At 39.5% G+C, this 19,713-nt stretch overlaps 1 protein-coding gene across 5 annotated transcripts in view; it reads left to right on the forward strand.

Moving 5' to 3' along the window:
• SLC26A7 (solute carrier family 26 member 7) overlaps positions 1-19,713 on the forward strand; it is a 226,459-nt gene that overhangs the window by 58,090 nt on the left and 148,656 nt on the right. For 4 of the 5 annotated variants that reach the window (XM_070382933.1, XM_070382935.1, XM_070382934.1 and 1 more), the window contains one exon: positions 14,521-14,823. In XM_070382933.1, coding sequence (XP_070239034.1) covers positions 14,631-14,823 — 193 coding nt within the window. In that variant the 5' untranslated portion in view covers positions 14,521-14,630. The remainder of the gene's footprint in view (positions 1-14,520; positions 14,824-19,713) is intronic. The other variant, XM_005888290.2, reaches the window with a different exon arrangement.

Below are 19,713 nucleotides of genomic sequence, written 5' to 3' on the forward strand. Positions count from 1 at the left end.
CAGTGCTTGATGAAAAGTGTCCGGAATCAGTCAACAGAAAACACATAATCCTCCATCAGGATAATGCAAGATTGCATGCATGTTTCTTTGATGACCAGGCAAAAACTGTTAAACTTGGCTGGGAAGTTCTGATTCATCTGCTGTATTCACCAACCATTGCACCTTCAAATATCCATTTATTTTGGTCTTTACAAAATTCTCAATGGAAAAAATTTCAGCTCCCTCAAAGACTGGAGAAAACACCTGAAACAGTTCTTTGCTCAAAAGAAAAAGTTTTGGAATGATGGAATTATGAACTTGCTTGAAAAAATGGCAGAAGCTAGAGGAACAAATCAGTGAATATGGTGTCAATAAAGTTTTTGGTGGAAATAAACAATGTGTCATTTATTTTTACTTAAAAAAAAAATGAAGGACCTTTTTGGCCAACCCAATAGATTTGGCTTGTTATTCAATTTGGAATCTAAGTAGGCTGATTTGTGAAAAATATAAACTGGGTAAGATTGTCCATTCCAGGAGAAGAAAGCATTCCGTTCTAATTGAGTAGTGATTGGAAGTAAGACACCATTGAAATATATTATTCAAGTCATCCTAGCAACTAATGAAAGAAATGTATAGGAATTAAAAACTAACATTTATCAGTGCCTCTCCTATATGCCAGATATTGTCCTTGGTACTCTACTTATCAAAATCCTCCCTTGAAAGACCTTGAAAAGTTGGCATCAAATTTTAGCTTTGCTTGCCAACATGCTGGTTGATTATCTGGCTTCACGATACAGTGCTTCAAATATTTCTTTTTTTCATGTTCTCCTTTTGACATGAATAAAAAGTAATATTCCCTGGGGCTTAATTTGTCTGCTCTAGTTGTGTGAGTGTGTGTGTGTGTGTGTATATATAACTTCCCAATATATAGTGATTATGTTACAAAATATCTTTGTAATCTATGTGCAATATAGATCTTGCAACTTTTCACATAAATTTTAGTTACACCACTAGTTAATTGGGAGAATGAGAATTCTGGTACTATTCCCATTCCCTATGTGCTACTTCTTGAAGTGAAAGAAATGCTTTATGGAAGGCCTAAAATGTACCTCAAAGTTTGAATTTTCAATAAACTAAAAACTAAAATTATTTGAGTATTTGTTTTCAGTTCAGTTCAGTTCAGTCGCTCAGTCGTGTCCAACTCTTTGTGACCCCATGGACTGCAGCATGCCAGGCCTCCCTGTGCATCACCAACTCCTGGAGTTCACTCAAACTCACGTCCATTGAGTCAGTGATGCCATCCAACTATCTCATCCTCTGTCGTCCCCTTCTCCTCCTGCCTTCAATTTTTCCCAGCATCAGGGTCTTTTCTAATGAGACAGCTCTTCGCATCAGGTGGCCAAAGTACTGGAGTTTCAGCTTCAACATTTGTCTACATCTTTCATTAAATAATATCTTTTTTATTTGTTTGACTCTGATACCTGAGTTATACTTAACTACCCAATTTGACTTCCTAAGGACAGGATATTAGCCCAAAAAAGCCTCATTGAAGCATTATTAATAAGATGTGTATCCCAGTGTTACCTTAAAAAAAAATCCATGAAACTGGAAGAACCAAAGTATCTACTCCTAGGAAAATGATTATGTGGGAACATTTCATGTAAAGATGGGCTCGATAAAGGACAGAAATGGTATGGACCTAGCAGAAGCAGAAGATACTAAGAACAGGTGGCAAGAATACACAGAAGAACTGTACAAAAAAGATCTTCAAGACCAAGATAATCATGATGGTGAGATCGCTCACCTAGAACCAGACATCCTGGAATGTGAAGTCAAGTAGGCCTTAGAAAGCATCACTACGAACAAAGCTAGTGGATAAAAAGCACTTCCTGTTGCAAGTAACTGAGACCCTAAGGGTAATTAATTATCAGTCCTAAATCTTAGACTAGGCCCTATTTCATGCATAAAAACCTGTGACTGTTTCTCAGGAATGCTATAAAAATGATTTCCACACAGTTTGAATCCTCTTCATTAGGAGTCACTCCTAGTACTATTTCAACTTTAAGACTTAAAAGTTAATGAGGTAACACTAAAATATCCTCGATAGCATTGAATTTCCACTAAAAGTGATTGCATAAATCAAACACTGTTTTACAGTGTTGGGGAAACTTGCTTTTTTGGATGATCCCTTTGCAGCAATATTGACTATATGGAGTATTTTAGACATTTTTCTTCTGAGTAACACAACAATTCCAGAGTCTGTTTTTTTTCTCTGTTATTATGGATGATACCTTCTAGTTGAGTACTCTGTACCCAGAGTGATGAAGTTATTCAGTTCATTTGTCGCTCAGTTGTGTCCAATTCTTTGCGACCCCATAAACTGCAGCACGCCAGGCCTCCCTGTCCATCACCAACTCCCGGAGTTTACTGAAACTCACGTCCATTGAGTCGGTGATGATGTCCAGCCATCTCATCCTCTGTCGTCCCCTTCTCCTCCTGCCCCCAATCCCTCCCAGCATCAGAGTCTTTTCCAATGAGTCAACTCTTCGCATGAGGTGGCCAAAGTACTGGAGTTTCAGCTTTAGCATCATTCCTTCCAAAGAAATCCCAGGGCTGATCTCCTTCAGAATGGACTGGTTGGATCTCCTTGCAGTCCAAGGGACCCTCAAGAGTCTTCTCCAACACCACAGTTCAAAAGCATCAATTCTTCGGCGCTCAGCTTTCTTCACAGTCCAACTCTCACATCCATACATGACCACAGGAAAAACCGTTGACTAGATGGACCTTTGTTGACAAATTAATGTCTCTGCTTTTCAATATGCTATCTAGGTTGGTCATGACTTTCCTTCCAAGGAGTAAGCGTCTTTTAATTTCATGGCTGCAATCACCATCTTCAGTGATTTTGGAGCCCCCCAAAATAAAGTCTGACACTGTTTCCACTGTTTCCCCATCTATTTTCCATGAAGTGATGGGACCAGATACCATGATCTTAGTTTTCTGAATGTTGAGCTTTAAGCCAACTTTTTCACTCTCCTCTTTCACTTTCATCAAGAGGCTCTTTAGTTCCTCTTCACTTTCTGCCATAAGGGTGGTGTCATCTACATATCTGCATATCTAAGGTTATTGATATTTCTCCCGGCAATCTTGATTCCAGCTTGTGCTTCTTCCAGCCCAGCGTTTCTCATGATGTACTCTGCATAGAAGTTAAATAAGCAGGGTGACAATATACAGCCTTGACGAACTCCTTTTTCTATTTGGAACCAGTCTGTTGTTCCATGTCCAGTTCTAACTGTTGCTTCCTGACCTGCATACTGGTTTCTCAAGAGGCAGATCAGGTGGTCTGGTATTCCCATCTCTTTCAGAATTTTCCACAGTTATTGTGTTCCACACAGTCAAAGGCTTTGGCATAATCAATAGAGCAGAAATATATGTTTTTCTGGAACTCTCTTGCTTTTTCAATGATCCAGCGGATGTTGGCAATTTGGTCTCTGGTTCCTCTGCCTTTTCTAAAACCAGCTTGAACATCTGGAAGTTCACAGTTCACGTATTGCTGAAGCCTGACTTCATGGAAGATGAGTATAATTGTGTGGTAGTTTGAGCATTCTTTGGCATTGCCTTTCTTTGGGATTGGAATGCAAACTGACCTTTTCCAGTCCTGTGACCACTGCTGAGTTTTCCAAATTTACTGGCATATTGAGTGCAGCACTTTCACAGCATCATCTTTTAGGATTTGGAATAGCTCAACTGGAATTCCATCACCTCCACTAGCTTTGTTCTCAGTGATGCTTTCTAAGGCCCACTTGACTTCACATTCCAGGATGTCTGGCTCTAGGTGAGTGATCACACCATCGTGATTATCTGGGTCATGAAGATCTTTTTTGTACAGTTCTTCTGTGTATTCTTGCCACCTCTTCTTAATATCTTCTGCTTCTGTTAGGTCCATACCATTTCTGTCCTTTATCGAGCCCATCTTTGCATGAAATGTTCCCTTGGTATCTCTAATTTTCTTGAAGAGATCTCTAGTCTTTCCCATTCTGTTGTTTTCCTCTATTTCTTTGCATTGATCGCTGAGGAAGGCTTTTTTATCTCTCCTTGCTATGAAGTTATTAGATAAGTTTTAATAGAGGTACCAGATTGAAAACTTCCATGCCTATTGAAGACAGTCTATTTGGTTTCAGTAATAAGTTTAATACAAATTCTTAAGAGACTTGTGTGGACAAAATTAAAAAAAAGTCCTGTTTGACTGTTCTCAATTTCTACTAAAGAATAAACTTCAATCTGAAGGACAGAGTCTAGCCGATGTATCTGGGTTTTCTTATTTGCTGATATAATAAAGACTTATATGACATGCATAATCAGATTTTGAGTAATACTATGGACCATGTTATGCCCCCACCCCTGAATTCATATGTTAAAGTACTAACCCCCCAGTATGATGGCATTTGGAGATGGAGCCTTCAGGAGATAATTAGCTTTAGGTCACATCATGAAGTGCTGATTCTTTCTTTCTGTTATGTGAAGAAGAAAGTGAGATGGCAGCTCTTTGCAAGCCAGGAAGAGAGCCCTTATTAGGAACCAAGTTGGTTGGCTCCTTGATCTTAGACTTTCCAGTCATCCAGAACTGTGAGAAATAAATTCCTGTGGTTTAACCTAACCAGTCTGTGGTATTTTATTATAGTAGCATAAACTGACTAATAATACAGGTGACAATGTTTGGTGTGTTTCAGGAAAAAACTGATTCCGTGTTGGATCTGTTTCCTTAACCATTGCTCTTGTTCACTGAAAGGATACTGTTTATACATAATGGCCTGCCTCTAGGAACCCTGCCCCTCTGCCTGAATATTAAACCAAAGTGCCTTGTTCAGCACCCTGTCACCTCTGGATGGCTACAGGAAGAAAGAAATTAACACAACTTTAATACAAAGGAAAATGGAAGTATGCAGTTGTAAGGTCCTTATACTAAATGTGAAGTGGTATGTTATCATTTGAAGATAGACTTTAATAGTTAAAGATGTACACTATACACTCTGAGGGCTTCCCTGATGGCTCAGCAGAATCTGCCTGCAATGCAGGAGACCTGGGATCTATCCCTGGGCTGGGAAGATACCCTGGAGAAGGGAATGATAACCCACTCCAGTCATTGCCTGGAGAAGCCCATGGACAGAAAAGCCTGGCAGGCTACAGTCCATAGGGTCACAAAGAGTTGGACATGAATGAGTGACTTAACACACTTACATACTCTAAAGCAATCATCAATATAAGAGTATAGTTAATAAACCAACAAAGGAGTAAAATAAAATACTAAAAATGATCCAAAAGGTGGTAATAAAAAGAAAAAAATAAAAAACTGATAATTATAAAATAAATTACAATGATGGTTTTAAACCCAACCATATCAATAACCATGTTACATATAAATGGTCTATATACTCCAAATAAGGCAGAGATTGTCACACTGGATTACAAAAGCAAGACCCAACACTGCTGCCTACAAGAAATCCACATTAAATAGAAGGACATAACATATTTACACTTATTTCCCTTAGTACAAAAAAATGTTATTATTCCTAGAAATAGGACATCTGAAGCAGCAGTTATAGATTCACAATCATGCACTTCTTAGGAAGTGAATTTCTATTGGATAATCCCCTCTTTTGGTATCATCAGATCTTTTCAAGTTCTGCTATTTCCCCGGCTATAGTTTAATTTGCTTACCATTTATCAATTGTTGGTCAGAAATGAGAAGGGGTTTTTTTTTACTAATACTCAGTGAACTGTTATTGTATTTTTTTCCCCCTTGCTTTTTACTCCATTCTTTCTTCCCTTTCTCCCTTCCTTTTTTTTTCAGTTCAGTCTCCTGTAAACAAAAACATCACAGACTGGGTGGCTTAAATAACAAACATTAATTTCTCACATTTCTGGAGATGCAGAAGCCCAAGATCAAGACACCAAGAGATTTTGTGTATAGTGAGGACCTTCTTCCTGGACTTGTAGATTTCTATTTTCTTGCTGTATCCTCACATGGCTGAGATAGTAAGCTCTAGTATCTTTCTCTTCTTATAAAGATACTAATCCAACTGTGATCTCCACCCTCATGACCTTGTATAAAACTAATTATTTCACAAAAGCCCCACCTTCTAATACCACCTCATTGGCTGTTAGGGTTTCATCATAAGAATATTAGGGAGATGCAAACATGTAGTTCAAACACCTTCTGTCCTGCCTCCCTCTCTTTGCTCCCTGCCCATGCCCTCCTTTTTCTTTGAAAATGCCTTGGATTCTTGTAAATATACACTTGAAAGTACAAGTGATTTTTTTCACTTCACTAGAACTATCTCCTTTTGACCCCTCAGTTCAGTTCAGTTCAGTCGCTCAGTCATGTCTGACTCTTTGCGACCCCATGAACTGCAGCACTCCAGGCCTCCCTGTCCATCACCAACTCCCAGAGTTTACCCAAACTCATGTCCATTGAGTCGGTGATGCCATCTAACCGTCTTATCCTCCGTTGTCCCTTTCTCGTCCTGCCCTCAATCTTTCCCAGCATCAGGGTCTTTTCAAATGAGTCAGCTCTTTGCATCAGGTGGCCAAAGGACTGAAATTTCAACTTCAACATCAGTCCTTCCAATAAACACTCAGGACTGATCTCCCTTAGGATGGACTGGTTGGATCTCCTTGCAGTCCAATGGACTTTCAGTGTTTGGCTGAGCAAAGGCTTTCTGGTCTCTAAACTGAGGATAATGAACCAGTCAGTATCCAAACTAGTTCTTCCCAGTGTCTTTTCTGTTGGGGATAACCCACTTAGTGCCTGACTTGAATAAAATCTTCCCAGTCCTTCAAATGAGGATGTCACTCAGTATTTAAACTGAGCAACCCAGGTACCTCTTCTTGAAATCCAGGACTGATTTCCTTTAGGATGGGCTGGTTGGATCTCCTTGCAGTCAAGGGACTCTCAAGAGTCTTCTCCAACACCACAGTTCAAAAGCATAAATTCTTTGGCGCTCAGCTTTCTTTATAGTCCAACTCTCACATCCATACATGACCACTGGAAAAACCATAGCCTTGACTAGATGGACCTTTGTTGACAAAGTAATGTCTGCTTTTTTAAGATGCTGTCTAGATTGGTCATAACTTTCCTTCCAAGGAGTAAGCATCTTTTAATTTCATGGCTGCAGTCACCATCTGCAGTGATTTTGGAGCCCCCCAAAATAAGTTAAGTGACGGGACCAGATGCCATGATCTTAGTTTTCTGAATGTTGAGTTTTAAGCCAACCTTTTCACTCTCCTCTTTCACTTTCATCAAGAGGCTCTTTGGTTCTTCACTTTCTGCCATAAGGGTGGTGTCATCTGCATATCTGAGGTTATTGATATTTGTCTGGCAATATTGATTCCAGCTTATGCTTCCTCCAGCCAGTGTTTCTCAGGATATACTCTGCATATAAGTTATATAAGCAGGGTGACAATATACAGCCTTGATGTACTCCTTTTCCTATTTGGAACCAGTCTGTTGTTCCATGTCCAGTTCTAACTGTTGCTTCCTGACCTCCATACCGGTTTCTCTAGAGGCAGATCAGATGGTCTGGTATTCCCGTCTCTTTCAGAATTTTCCGCAGTTTATTGTGATCCACACAGTCAAAGGCTTTGGCATAGTCAATAAAGAAGAAATAGATGTTTTTCTGGAACTCTCTTGCTTTTTCGATGATCCAGCAGATGTTGGCAATTTGGTCTCTGGTTCCTCTGCCTTTTCTAAAACCAGCTTGAACATCAGGAAGTTCACGGTTCACATATTGCTGAAGCCTGGCTTGGAGAATTTTGAGCATTACTTTACTAGCATGTGAGATGAGTGCAACTGTGTGGTAGTTTGAGCATTCTTTGGCATTGCCTTTCTTTGGGATTGGAATGAAAACGGACCTTTTCCAGTCCTGTGGCCACTGCTGAGTTTTCCAAATTTACTGGCATATTGAGTGCAGCACTTTCACAGTATCATCTTTCAGGATTTGAAATAGCTCAACTGGAATGCCATCACCTCCACTAGCTTTTTTGTAGTGATGCTTTCTAAGGCCCACCCGACTTCACATTCCAAGATGTCTGGCTCTAGGTGAGTGATCACACCATTATGATTATCTGGGTCGCGAAGATCTTTTTTGTATAGTTCTTCTGTGTATTCTTGCCACCTCTTCTTGTGCTTCTGTTAGGTCCTTAGCATTTCTGTCATTTATTAAGCCTATCTTTGCATGTAATGTTCCCTTGGCATCTCGAATATTCAGTTCAGTTCAGTTCAGTTCAGTCACTCAGTCATGTCCGACTCTTTGCGACCCCATGAGTCGCAGCACGCCAGGCCTCCCTGTCCATCACCAACTCCCGGAGTTCACTCAGACTCACGTCCATCGAGTCGGTGATGCCATCCAGCCATCTCATCCTCTGTCGTCCCCTTCTCCTGCCCCCAATCCCTCCCAGCATCAGAGTCTTTTCCAATGAGTCAACTCTTCGCATGAGGTGGCCAAAGTACTGGAGTTTCAGCTTTAGCATCATTCCTTCCAAAGAAATCCCAGGGCTGATCTCCTTGAGAATGGACTGGTTGGATCTCCTTGCAGTCCAAGGGACTCTCAAGAGTCTTCTCCAACACCACAGTTCAAAAGCATCAATTCTCGAATATTAGGGGGATGCAAACATGCATCGAAACACCTTCTGCCCTGCCTCCCTCTCTTTGCTCCCTGTCCATTCCCTCCTTTTTCTTTGAAAATGCCTTGGATCTTGTAAATATACATTTGAAAGTAGAAGTGATTTTTTCACTTCACTAGAACTATCTCCTTTTGACCCCTATTATAAGTCAAAATAAGTCACGGAATAATGGCAGAAGGAAAAACATGTTAAAGAAACATACTGGAAAGTGTTATTTAAATCAAAGAAAACAAAGTAAGTTACATGAGCAATCAGCACTGAAAGACTAGAATTTTGCTCATTCTATTATACTGGTTGGCCTGTCATGAGTAAAACATGAAATGCACTGTTTAGGACCGTAATGACGTATATGTGCAGCACGTTAAAATGTCTCAGTATTTCTAAAACTGTACCACCAAAAACCAGAGCTTTTTAGGGATAGCACTAAAGGAATTAGTCCTGAACAGTTGCGCATGTGACAGGAATTAGGATAAAGACTGAAGAGTGGACATTTTAAATGGTAGATATTGGCTCAGTAATTAGGAATAATGTTCTAACAATTAGATTGTCTGAAAATCGGAATTAGTTATTTTTCTGATGTGGGAGAGACCTCCTTGGAGCCCACTCCTGGCTGAGGTCCTGTTAGGTCCTGGAAGTTCCCTCTGCCAGCATCTGATTAACCCCGGGGGAAGTGACTGTTTCACCAAACCTCAGGGTTTGCTCCCTGATATAGAAAAACAAAACTGTTATTATTGTTGCCCTTGGGAGGGAACAGTAAGCAGCAGGTCATTTGAAAGTCTGTGTGAAATGAAAATATCTCCCTCCATATTAGTAAATAAGAAATGTCACAGCCATCAGCGATTTCTGGCCTCCAAATGTGGATGAGAGCTCCCCAAACTGTGATCCAGGACATGTTGCCCCTCTACCACTGGTTGCTGAAGAGCTGGGGGAATGCGAGAAGGTAGGAGAACAGCTTTGGCCTCAGATAACTGAGGTGCAAAAGAAAGGAATGAATTCACTGAGCCTAGAGGCTTGCATCGGAGAAGGCAATGGCAACCCACTCCAGTACTCTTGCCTGGAAAATCCCATGGACGGAGGAGCCTGGTGGGCTGCAGTCCATGGGGTCGATAAGAGTCGGGCACGACTGAGCGACTTCACTTTCACTTTTCACTTTCATGTATTGGAGAAGGAATGGCAACCCACTCCAGTGTTCTTGCCTGGAGAATACTAGGGACGAGGGAGCCTGGTGGACTGCTGTCTATGGGGTCGCAAGAGTCAGACATGACTGAAGCGACTTAGCGGCAGCAGCAGCAAAGAGGCAAACCAAGTTATGTGAATAATATCTGCACTCAAATAATTTACAGTCTCATGAGCCAAACTGGATAAAATCACACACAATAAATTTCAAACAAGAAAATCAATAGACAGTGAAAATGACTACAGTTGTACACCTATGAATAACCTGAAGGTTATCTAGATCTTTGGCATATAGGAAGAAGGGAACTGTAGGGAAGCCAGGGAAATTTTCATTAAAAAGTTACATACTGAGTAAGTGTTGAGACAGGGAAAAAACTAGGAACATGGAACTAGGGAAATCTGTATAAAACCAAAGAGTCGGTGTGCAGCAGATAGTATACAAATCTGCTAGAATACAAGCAGGATGGGAAGTGTTTTTTCTCAGTGGGAATGCAACTCTCCATTCTGAGCTCCTGTAACATTTGTTGTCTGACTTGATTGTTAATTTATTCTATTCTGCCTTTTGCATTAAATAATCCTTAGAAAATAAACAATATCTTCCTCTCCCCCATGCTTCTATTGCATTTCACACGATCTAGCAAAATGTGATTGATCGGTAAATACTTGCTAATTTAAATAGAGTCGATAAGTAGCTGGTAGAGGAAGGGTAGAGAGTAGAGAAAGGATCACATGTTTACGCTAATGAGTTTGAGTGTAATATTAAAAATTGCTGGAAGTTCAAACGTCAGAGATAACGATCAAAATATTCTAGGAAGGAGGATTTTTTTTGTTGTTTTACATGGGGATAATGAGTTCATCTTTTTATTTGTAAAGCTGTTGCCTGAACATTTGGGAAAGAGATGTCCCATATAGATGATATGTAGTACTGAATTTTAAGCTAATTTTAGCCATTGAAATTTTTGAATAAATATGTTTAGCTTTGAATTTTATGGGCTAGGTAAAGTGCTCTGAATGTCTCACGGGTGTGCATAAATTTCTTCACAAAAGCTTTTTTTGAGTTTCTGATTATAATCAATCCTACACTTGATAGCATGCTTTAGAGTGAGATTTTGGCATGTTTTAAATAATGTCTAAGCACATGGAGTTGGAAGAAAACCTGGAGTTTAAAAAATATTTTTAGGAAAGATCTACTCTAACTTTAGGAGGTTTTTTTTTTTTTTTTTTTTAATTGAGAGACTTCAGAACTATTTTATCAAACATTATTTTCCCTCCTGGTCTTAGAATGAAAATGAAAGTGTTAGTTATTTAGTCATGTCTGACTTTATGCAGTCCCACAGATTGTCTCCTCTACTGATGGAGTTCTTCAGGCAAGAATATTGGAGTGGGTTGCCATTTCTTCTCCAGAGGATCTTCCCGACCCAGGGATCAAACCCAGGTCTCCTGAATTGCAGGCAGGTTCTTGACTGTCTGAGCCACCAGGGAAGCCTTCCTGGTCTTTGGATGTTTTAGAGCAATTGTTGGCACTAATATGCTTAGATGTTTCTATATAGATTAATCTTCAATTCCAAAAATTCTGTTCATATGAATTCTTTGTTACTGGCATTTAACACAAAGTTTTTTTTTAACATGATTGAAATTGCACAAATCATAGGTGTTGACTGTTTATTTCAGTATTTAAGCTTTCAATTACTTTTTTCATTTCTTAACTTGGATTTGAATTTTTAGCCTAAATATATTTTGAGAAAAGAATCACTAGTATTAATTTTGATTATAAAAGTATTAATACTCAGTTTATATATAGCTTCTGAATTTCTTTGTTTATGTAATGGGTGAAGTATATAAAACAAAGTTAGATTGCTGTTTGTGAAGAAAAAGCAACATAACATCTCTGTTAAAGGTGAATTTACTTATCTGATGAATCTACCTCTCACACTAAAAGAATAGGGCTAAAATACTATGAGTCTGTGGTGAGACTCTAAATCTGATGAAATGTTCATAAATGTAACATATGTAAACAACTGGAAAAATACAAAGAAAATTCTATTCTGTACCTATGAATAAACTGTACATATATTGCTATATATTTAGGATTCATTGCATTTAAAAAGAAAAGTATTTTTGCACAGATAGAAGGCCAGTGATGTCATTTGTGGAAGACTGAGAGAGTAAAGTAATGCTCAAAATTCTTCAAGCCGGGCTTCAGCAATACGTGAACCGTGAACTTCCGGATGTTCAAGCTGGTTTTAGAAAAGGCAGAGGAGGAACCAGAGATCAAGTTGCTAACATCCGCTGGATCATAGAAAAAGCAAGAGAGTTCCAGAAAAAAACATCTATTTCTGCTTTATTGACTATGCCAAAGCCTTTGACTGTGTGGACCACAACAAACTGTGGAAAATTCTGAAAGAGATGGGAATACCAGACCACCTGACCTGCCTCTTGAGAAACCAGTATGCAGGTCAGGAAGCAACAGTTAGAACTGGACATGGAACAACAGACTGGTTCCAAATAGGAAAAGGAGTTCGTCAAGGCTGTATATTGTCACCCTGCTTATTTAACTTCTATGCAGAGTACATCATGAGAAACGCTGGGCTGGAAGAAGCACAAGCTGGAATCAAGATTGCCGGGAGAAATATCAATAACCTTAGATATGCAGATATGTAGATGACACCACCCTTATGGCAGAAAGTGAAGAGGAACTAAAGAGCCTCTTGATGAAAGTGAAAGAGGAGAGTGAAAAAGTTGGCTTAAAGCTCAACATTCAGAAAACTAAGATCATGGTATCTGGTCCCATCACTTCATGGGAAATAGATGGGGCAACAGTGGAAACAGAGTCAGACTTTATTTTTGGGGGCTCCAAAATCAGTGCAGATGGTGACTGCAGCCATGAAATTAAAAGACGCTTACTCCTTGGAAGGAAAGTTATGACCAACCTGGATAGCATATTGAAAAGCAGAGACATTACTTTGCCCACAAAGGTCCATCTAGTCAAGGCTATGGTTTTTCCAGTGGTCATGTATGGATGTGAGAGTTAGACTGTGAAGAAAGCTGAGCACCGAAGAATTGATGCTTTTGAATTGTTGTGTTGGGGAAGACTCTTGAAAGTCCCCTGGACTGCAAGGAGATCCAACCAGTCCATTCTAAAGGAGATCAGTCCTGGGTGTTCATTGGAAGGACTGATGCTAAAGCTGAAACTCCAGTACTTCGGCCACCTCATGCGAAGAGTTGACTCATTGGAAAAGACTCTGATGCTGGGAGGGATTGGGGGCAGGAGGAGAAGGGGGCGACAGAGGATGAGATGGCTGGATGGCATCACTGACTCGATGGACGTGAGTCTGAGTGAACTCCGGGAGTTGGTGATGGACAGGGAGGCCTGGCGTGCTGTGATTCATGGGGTCTCAACGAGTCGGACATGACTGAGCGACTGAACTGAACTGAACTGAGAGAATAGCTCTTCACCTTAACTTAAAAACAATGGGAAAAATTACAGCCAGAGACACTGGAAGTATCCAAGGTATCCAAGTAGCAATATTTTGTTATTTTAAAGACTTCCAGACAGATCTCTACTCTGGTCAAATAGGCATTGAAAGGGCTGCAGCAAACTATGTACATGCTATTCTTGTTGGCTTCACATTTTTTGTTAATGTATTAGCTCTTCGGTTTAATTCGAATGGCACAGTCTTCATAAATGCAGGCCTTTTCGTTTTGGAGCTAGGCCTTACAATGATAAAATAAAGGTCTTTGACAGCCTGACTATTCCATTATTAAATGTAACATCCTTTCTGAAACAGAGAAACCCCCCAAAAGTCATGTGAAAAGAGGGCAGAATCATAAAAAATGTTGGGAACTCTTCAAACAATATTATGAACCATATGTTATTCCTGAGAAATTTCAGTTAGGATAGTGCTAAGTGTGAGAATTATATGACTTGGAAAAATAGAGAAAACTGAGTGAACCATTCAGACACAAAGAAGAAATATTGCCACAAATAATTGTTCAATGTAAGCTTATTTTCTTAGCCCATGAAATGAAATTTCTGTTTGTTTATGAGAACTGGCTATTCTGTTGCCAGACTGGGCAGAGGCTGTCTGAATGTTTCTGTATGAATGAAAATCTCCTCTCCCAGGGGAAAAAAAGATAAGAGCATTTAGCAAAGCCTCTTAGGTTTCTGAATATTTCAGAAATGGCAGTCATTTGATATACTGAAAATACCCACTTCCCAAAGAAGTAAATCTAGATTCTCTGACTACATCTTGCACAACTAAACCTCTCTGGTTTTTGATTTCGCATAGTTTATCTGGAGAAGGCAGGAATAGCTGAATGCTTCCTGGTTTCTTTAGCATAACCCAGCCCACTTGCAACACATGCCCAGAACTACCTCATTAGCCACTGGGATATAAGCCAAAACATAAGACTACAGTCAGTATAAGGGGAATTACTGGCAAGAGAGCTCTACACCAACTTAATACTGAATGCACTACTTTTCCAAGATCAGAAAATATTACACTAACAAGAGGTACCACTTCTCATCTCATTCAGATAAAAATTCATGGTTTTAATCTGCTTCTTTTATCTAGAATAATTAGCTGTACCATAATAAAACGTGCAGCCTGGCTGCATATGTGTGTGTGTGTGTGTATATATATATATATGCTTTTGTTAATCTCTCTCTTACTATTTCCCGGATAGCTTTGACATTGTGAACCACAGACGATTTGGAGCCTGGCTTTGAAGGGAGGTGTTCTACAACACTTTTTTTCTTGTTTAAAGAAGTTTAATCTACAAGAGGTAATCTGAAAATGACGGGGGCAAAGAGGAAAAAGAAAAGCTTGCCCTGGAGCAAGATGCGTATCCCCCGTTGTGAAGACTTTAAACAGTGGTGTAGACGGCGGCTGCCTATTTTGGAGTGGGCGACACATTACAGTCTGAAAGAAAGCTTGCTTCTGGATACTGTTTCTGGGATGATGCTGGCAGTTCAACAGGTAGCACAAGGTAATGTACTGCATTTGATTTTCCTGTTTTATACACAGTAGATATCACTTTGCTTTCTTGGAAGAGTATTGTGACCTAGGGTCTACTAACAAAATTGACTTTAATTAACTTTCGGAGAATAAACACACTGAATATCTGTGGAAGCACAAGTAGGAAGACACAAAAGTTTTCCTACTTGTCTTTTGCTTTCTTTCTTTTTGCTGTTTTTGAGAGATATTAAGCATCAAACCAATTTTTAATGGCATTGTATATTTGCAATGTTAAAATTCATACTATATGAGTAAAAGATCTGTAATTGTGGGACAGTGAGTTTTTGCAGTTTGACCTTATTGAAAATTTTTCTACTTAGGCTGAATCCAGCTATAAAATATCACCTGGCTTGAACATATCATTTGTAAACCTAATTAGCAGCATACAGTGACCTGTTGTAACCTTGCGGGTTGCTATACGCAAGGAATAGAGCTTTCTGTACGTAAAGGAGGCTCTTGGCCAAGATCATTATTTGCAAAGAGAATCCTCTGTCCTTAGAGCTTACATTTTACTGTGCATGCCAATTTAATTCTGTATCACATTATGTACTGTTTATTTCTCAATTATAAATTTAAACTGATGAGAAGTCTGATTTTAACTTTCCCAAAGCTGTTTATAAATGATATTCTAGATTTAGATAGATGTTTCTCTGGGAAAAAACTATTAGGTAATTGGTGTGCATGCGGTGTATCAGCGTGTGTGTGTGTGTGTGTGTCTGTGTTTTTTGTTTTCCTCAAAGATATATTCATTGTATTTTTAAAAACTAGTTCAGGTAATAGCTTCCTACCTTAAAGACATATTCATTGTATTTTTAAAAACTAGTTCAGGTAATAGCTTCCTACCTGTAGCAAGAAAAATCTCAAGATTTTTCAGCCTTGAGAATTTGTAAAATGTTCCTTGGCACAGACTCTTTAGATTTATATTTTTTTGCAGTTTTACTACCTCCTGGCTTGAACTATTTTTCATACCATTAAATTATATGCACTTTTCTAATTCTGTAGCTGGAACAAACTGGTTTGTGAGTTTGTGTTTTTAGTATGATTAGGAACATCTGCTCTGGTTGCTTTAAGATCTATAGTACTATCATACTTCCTGGGGTTCCATTTCCCTGAATAGTCTCATATTTTTAATGACCAGTTTGCTAAAAGCAAAGCATAGTAGTCTTTCATAAAAATGCAAAGTAAATAACACATTAGGCCATTTTTTAGGATTATTTTTATTCAATTTTAAATTCAAAGTGAGGCACTACCATGGACTTTGAAACTAAGATGATGAATTTACAAGAGCTTTTTCGCCAGGTAGTTTCAATATATTTTATGAATTTATTTTCTTTCATTTATTATAAAGTAAAAGAGAAATTATTTAAAAAAATTTGTTTTTCATCTTTCTGAAATATCAGGTTAGTTGGAAAATTTGGGGATATGATAAAGATACCTGTGATATATTATTAGTATTTTCATGTATCTGTCTTTGGTAGTTGATTGTATGACTTTTCTTTGGGTATGGAAATTGAGGTGTTTTGTTTAATGAGTCATGCATTTTACTGGTTATGAAGAAATATGTTGGCCAGCCCCCAATTGATGAGAAGCACAAAGCTTACTCAACTCTTGTGTCTTGGAAATTATGGATCTGGCTCTTGATTCTCCTAGAAGACTCCCAGTGATTGGGCAAGGAAGGCTACACTGCTAGAAAGAGCTTAAAGGTTTTTGTTGGTGTATGGAAAGCCCAATTCTGGACAGGAGTTGCTGATGGACAGGGAGGCCTGGCATGCTGCAGTCCTTGGGGTCGCTAAGAGTTGGACACGACTGAGCGACTGAACTGAACTGAATTCTTCCAAAAGTACTTATTCTTTAAAAACAATTCTCAAACTTTCTCATGATTACCCACGATGGGTAAATATCATAAGCTACTATTTGTTGTAAGGGGCCTTGTGCTAAATCCCTTATGTGCAATATCTTCTCCTGTCCCAACAAAATCCTAAGTGACAGTGGTCCTCCATTTCCCACTTGAGAAAGTGGAAACTTACACAAGTAAATAATTTTCTCTGGACCTTATACTTGATAAGTGGTAGAGTCAGGACTTGATTGTAATGGTAACACTCAACATTTTATGCTTTATGCTCTACACTGCCAAAATAAGTAGACCTTTTCATAATTCCAGTCTTGGTAACAGAAGGCATTTCTTGGGAAAGGTGCAAATGTCCTTCCCTGTAAATTACCTTTGGGTTTGGGCTTCCTAGGTGGCGCTAGTGGTAAAGACCTAAGAGATGCAGTTTCGATCCCTGGGTTGGGAAGATCCCCTGGAGGAGGGCAGAGCAACCCATTCCATTATTCTGGCCAAGAGAATCCCATGGATAGAGGAGCCTACTTGTTTTTTTTTTAAATTCTTCTTTCTCAATATATGCAATTAAAAGTAAGGTTAATGGAAACTAAAATTTGAGTCTTTTCTATATGTCAACTATCAAGGAGCCATTTTAAATTACTTTATTAAAGATTTCCCAATTGTTACATATAGATGCTTGTTAGTCAGCGTGTAGTATGCAGTATTTTCTGTGTTGACTGTACTCTCTCTAAAATCATTTCCTCTCTTGAGCTTTAGACATTGCTTTTCTGTTCACCTTCTACTACCTCTCTGGCCTTCTCTCATTATTAGCTTTTGCAGATTTTTGCCTCCTCTGTTGTTGTTCAGTCACTCAGTCGTGTCCAACTCTTTGCAACCCCAGGAACTGCAGTGCTCCAGGCTTCCCTGTCCTTCACCATCTCCTGGAGTTTGCTCAAACTCATGTCATTGTCAGTGATGCCATCCAACCATCTCATATGTCACCGCATCTCCTCTTGCCCTCAGTCTTTCCCAGCATGGCTCCTACTCTATCTACCCATTAAACACTAGCATCCTGGAGTTGATTCAAACCCTGGGCCTTCTCTGAAAATGCCTCAGGCTATTTCATCTGTGTAAGAGGCTCTAGCCATCATCACTGTACTTTCTTCTCAACCAGAGATCCATATATTCAACTAGACAAACCTAGAATTGCCTGAAAGCATTACAAATGCAGTGCTAGTCTTCTGGAAGAAACAAACTGAATGAAACCACCATCCTTACCAGAATTATAATAATAAATAATAACAGCTAATTTTTAGACACAAAAGAACACTTGACATATATACAAAACCGAGGCTCACAGAGGATAAGTAATTGATTAAAGTTACATAGTAAGTGAGTTAGAAGTGACAGGATTTTAACCCAAGTAGTCAGGCTCCAGGGACTGTGTGCTCCCCTTTCCACCAAGCTTTGTACTAGACTGCCTCTTATATAGTCTCAAGTCATTCTCAGCTCCTCCCTCTCTTTCGCTACTATACCTGCCAGGGTACAATCACCCACCAGGTCCTGGTGTTTCTGTTTCCTAAATATCTTTCCAACCAAGCAATCTCACTTCATGTCCCCTGCTACCGCCCTGGACCCCTAAACTATTGAAACCATAATCTTGTGGGTCTTCATTGTCTGTCTCCTCATGTAGGCCATTCCATGCTGTATCTAACCATATCAGTTCTACGTTCAGAATTCTTCCATGACCCTCTGTTTCCACTGGGATAAAGCCCAATTCTTTAGAATAATCTGTTAGATCATTAAAAATCTGGGCCCCTTAATACAAAGGTCTACTCAAAGAGATCTTTCCTCTGAGAATCCCTGCCAATCTTCTGGAAAGATGTATCTCCTACTCCCTTTGTACTTTTTATGTATCTCTATGATTGGCCTTAACAGATTGTATTGTATTCTTTTGGTACAATTCTTTATGCACTGGTGGGTAAGCTTTGGAAAGAATGTTTTAATCTTTATACTCTCACCGGTTTATATATTACCTGGCGCATAGACACAGATGTTCAGTAAATGTTTCTTGGAATCATGAAGCAGTTTGCCTCCTAGAGACTTTTATTATTTTACAGTATCTTGCTGCCACTCTTGGAAGGGACATTTAAATTTATTTTTATATTTTAAAAATAAATGTAATAAAGATACTGATAGTAAAAGATACATTAAAATATGAATAATTAATTTCTTCCAATTCTCCTTACTTTTCTGAATTTATAAACTTGTAGCCCCCCAGACAAATATGATAAAAGGTTTACCTGCATTCCCTTTGTCCCCGTGTTTAATTTTTTCTCGAGCCAACATTAACCCATCTAGATGAAAATCTAGATGTCTGGCTTCTCTTGCAAAAGGGAAACAGATGGCCATAAGGGTCTTATGTTTCCATGTGGGAAAAATCTTTTGGCTCCCTCTGTAGACAGGGCATGTGCTTTATATTTTGCCGCAGTCCCCATCATTCACACATCTGCTGCCACCCTTTCTCCTAGTTTCCCGCTAAGTGTGAATCTGTCTCCTCTGACAAGGCACTTGCTAACATGTTTTGTTGAAATGCCTTGAACTCCCTCTTGAATAAAATCTTTGAGAGGGAACTTCCAAGTGGCAATGTTGGTGATGGGCAGGGAGGCCTGGTGTGCGCAGCCCATGGGGTCGCAAAGAGCTGGACGCGACTGAGCGACTGAAACGACTGACCCCAAGGTGGCGCTAGCAGCTTTGCAGCCCTTGGGGTCGCAAAGAGCCGGACGCGACTGAGCGGCTGAAACGACTGACCCCAAGGTGGCGCTAGCAGCAAGGAACCTTCCTGCCAACGCAGGAGATGTGAGAGGCGCAGGTTCAATCCCTGGGTCGGGAAGATCCCCTCAAGGTGGACAGCCCACTCCAGTATTCATGCCTAGAAAATCTCATGTACAGAGGAGTCTGGCAGGCTACAGTCCATAGGGTCGCAAAGAGTCGGACATGACTGAAGCGACTTAGTGTGCAAGAGCATGCGTGTGCGCG

Source organism: Bos mutus, chromosome 14, assembly GCF_027580195.1.
Source record: "Bos mutus isolate GX-2022 chromosome 14, NWIPB_WYAK_1.1, whole genome shotgun sequence".
NCBI lineage: Eukaryota > Metazoa > Chordata > Mammalia > Artiodactyla > Bovidae > Bos > Bos mutus.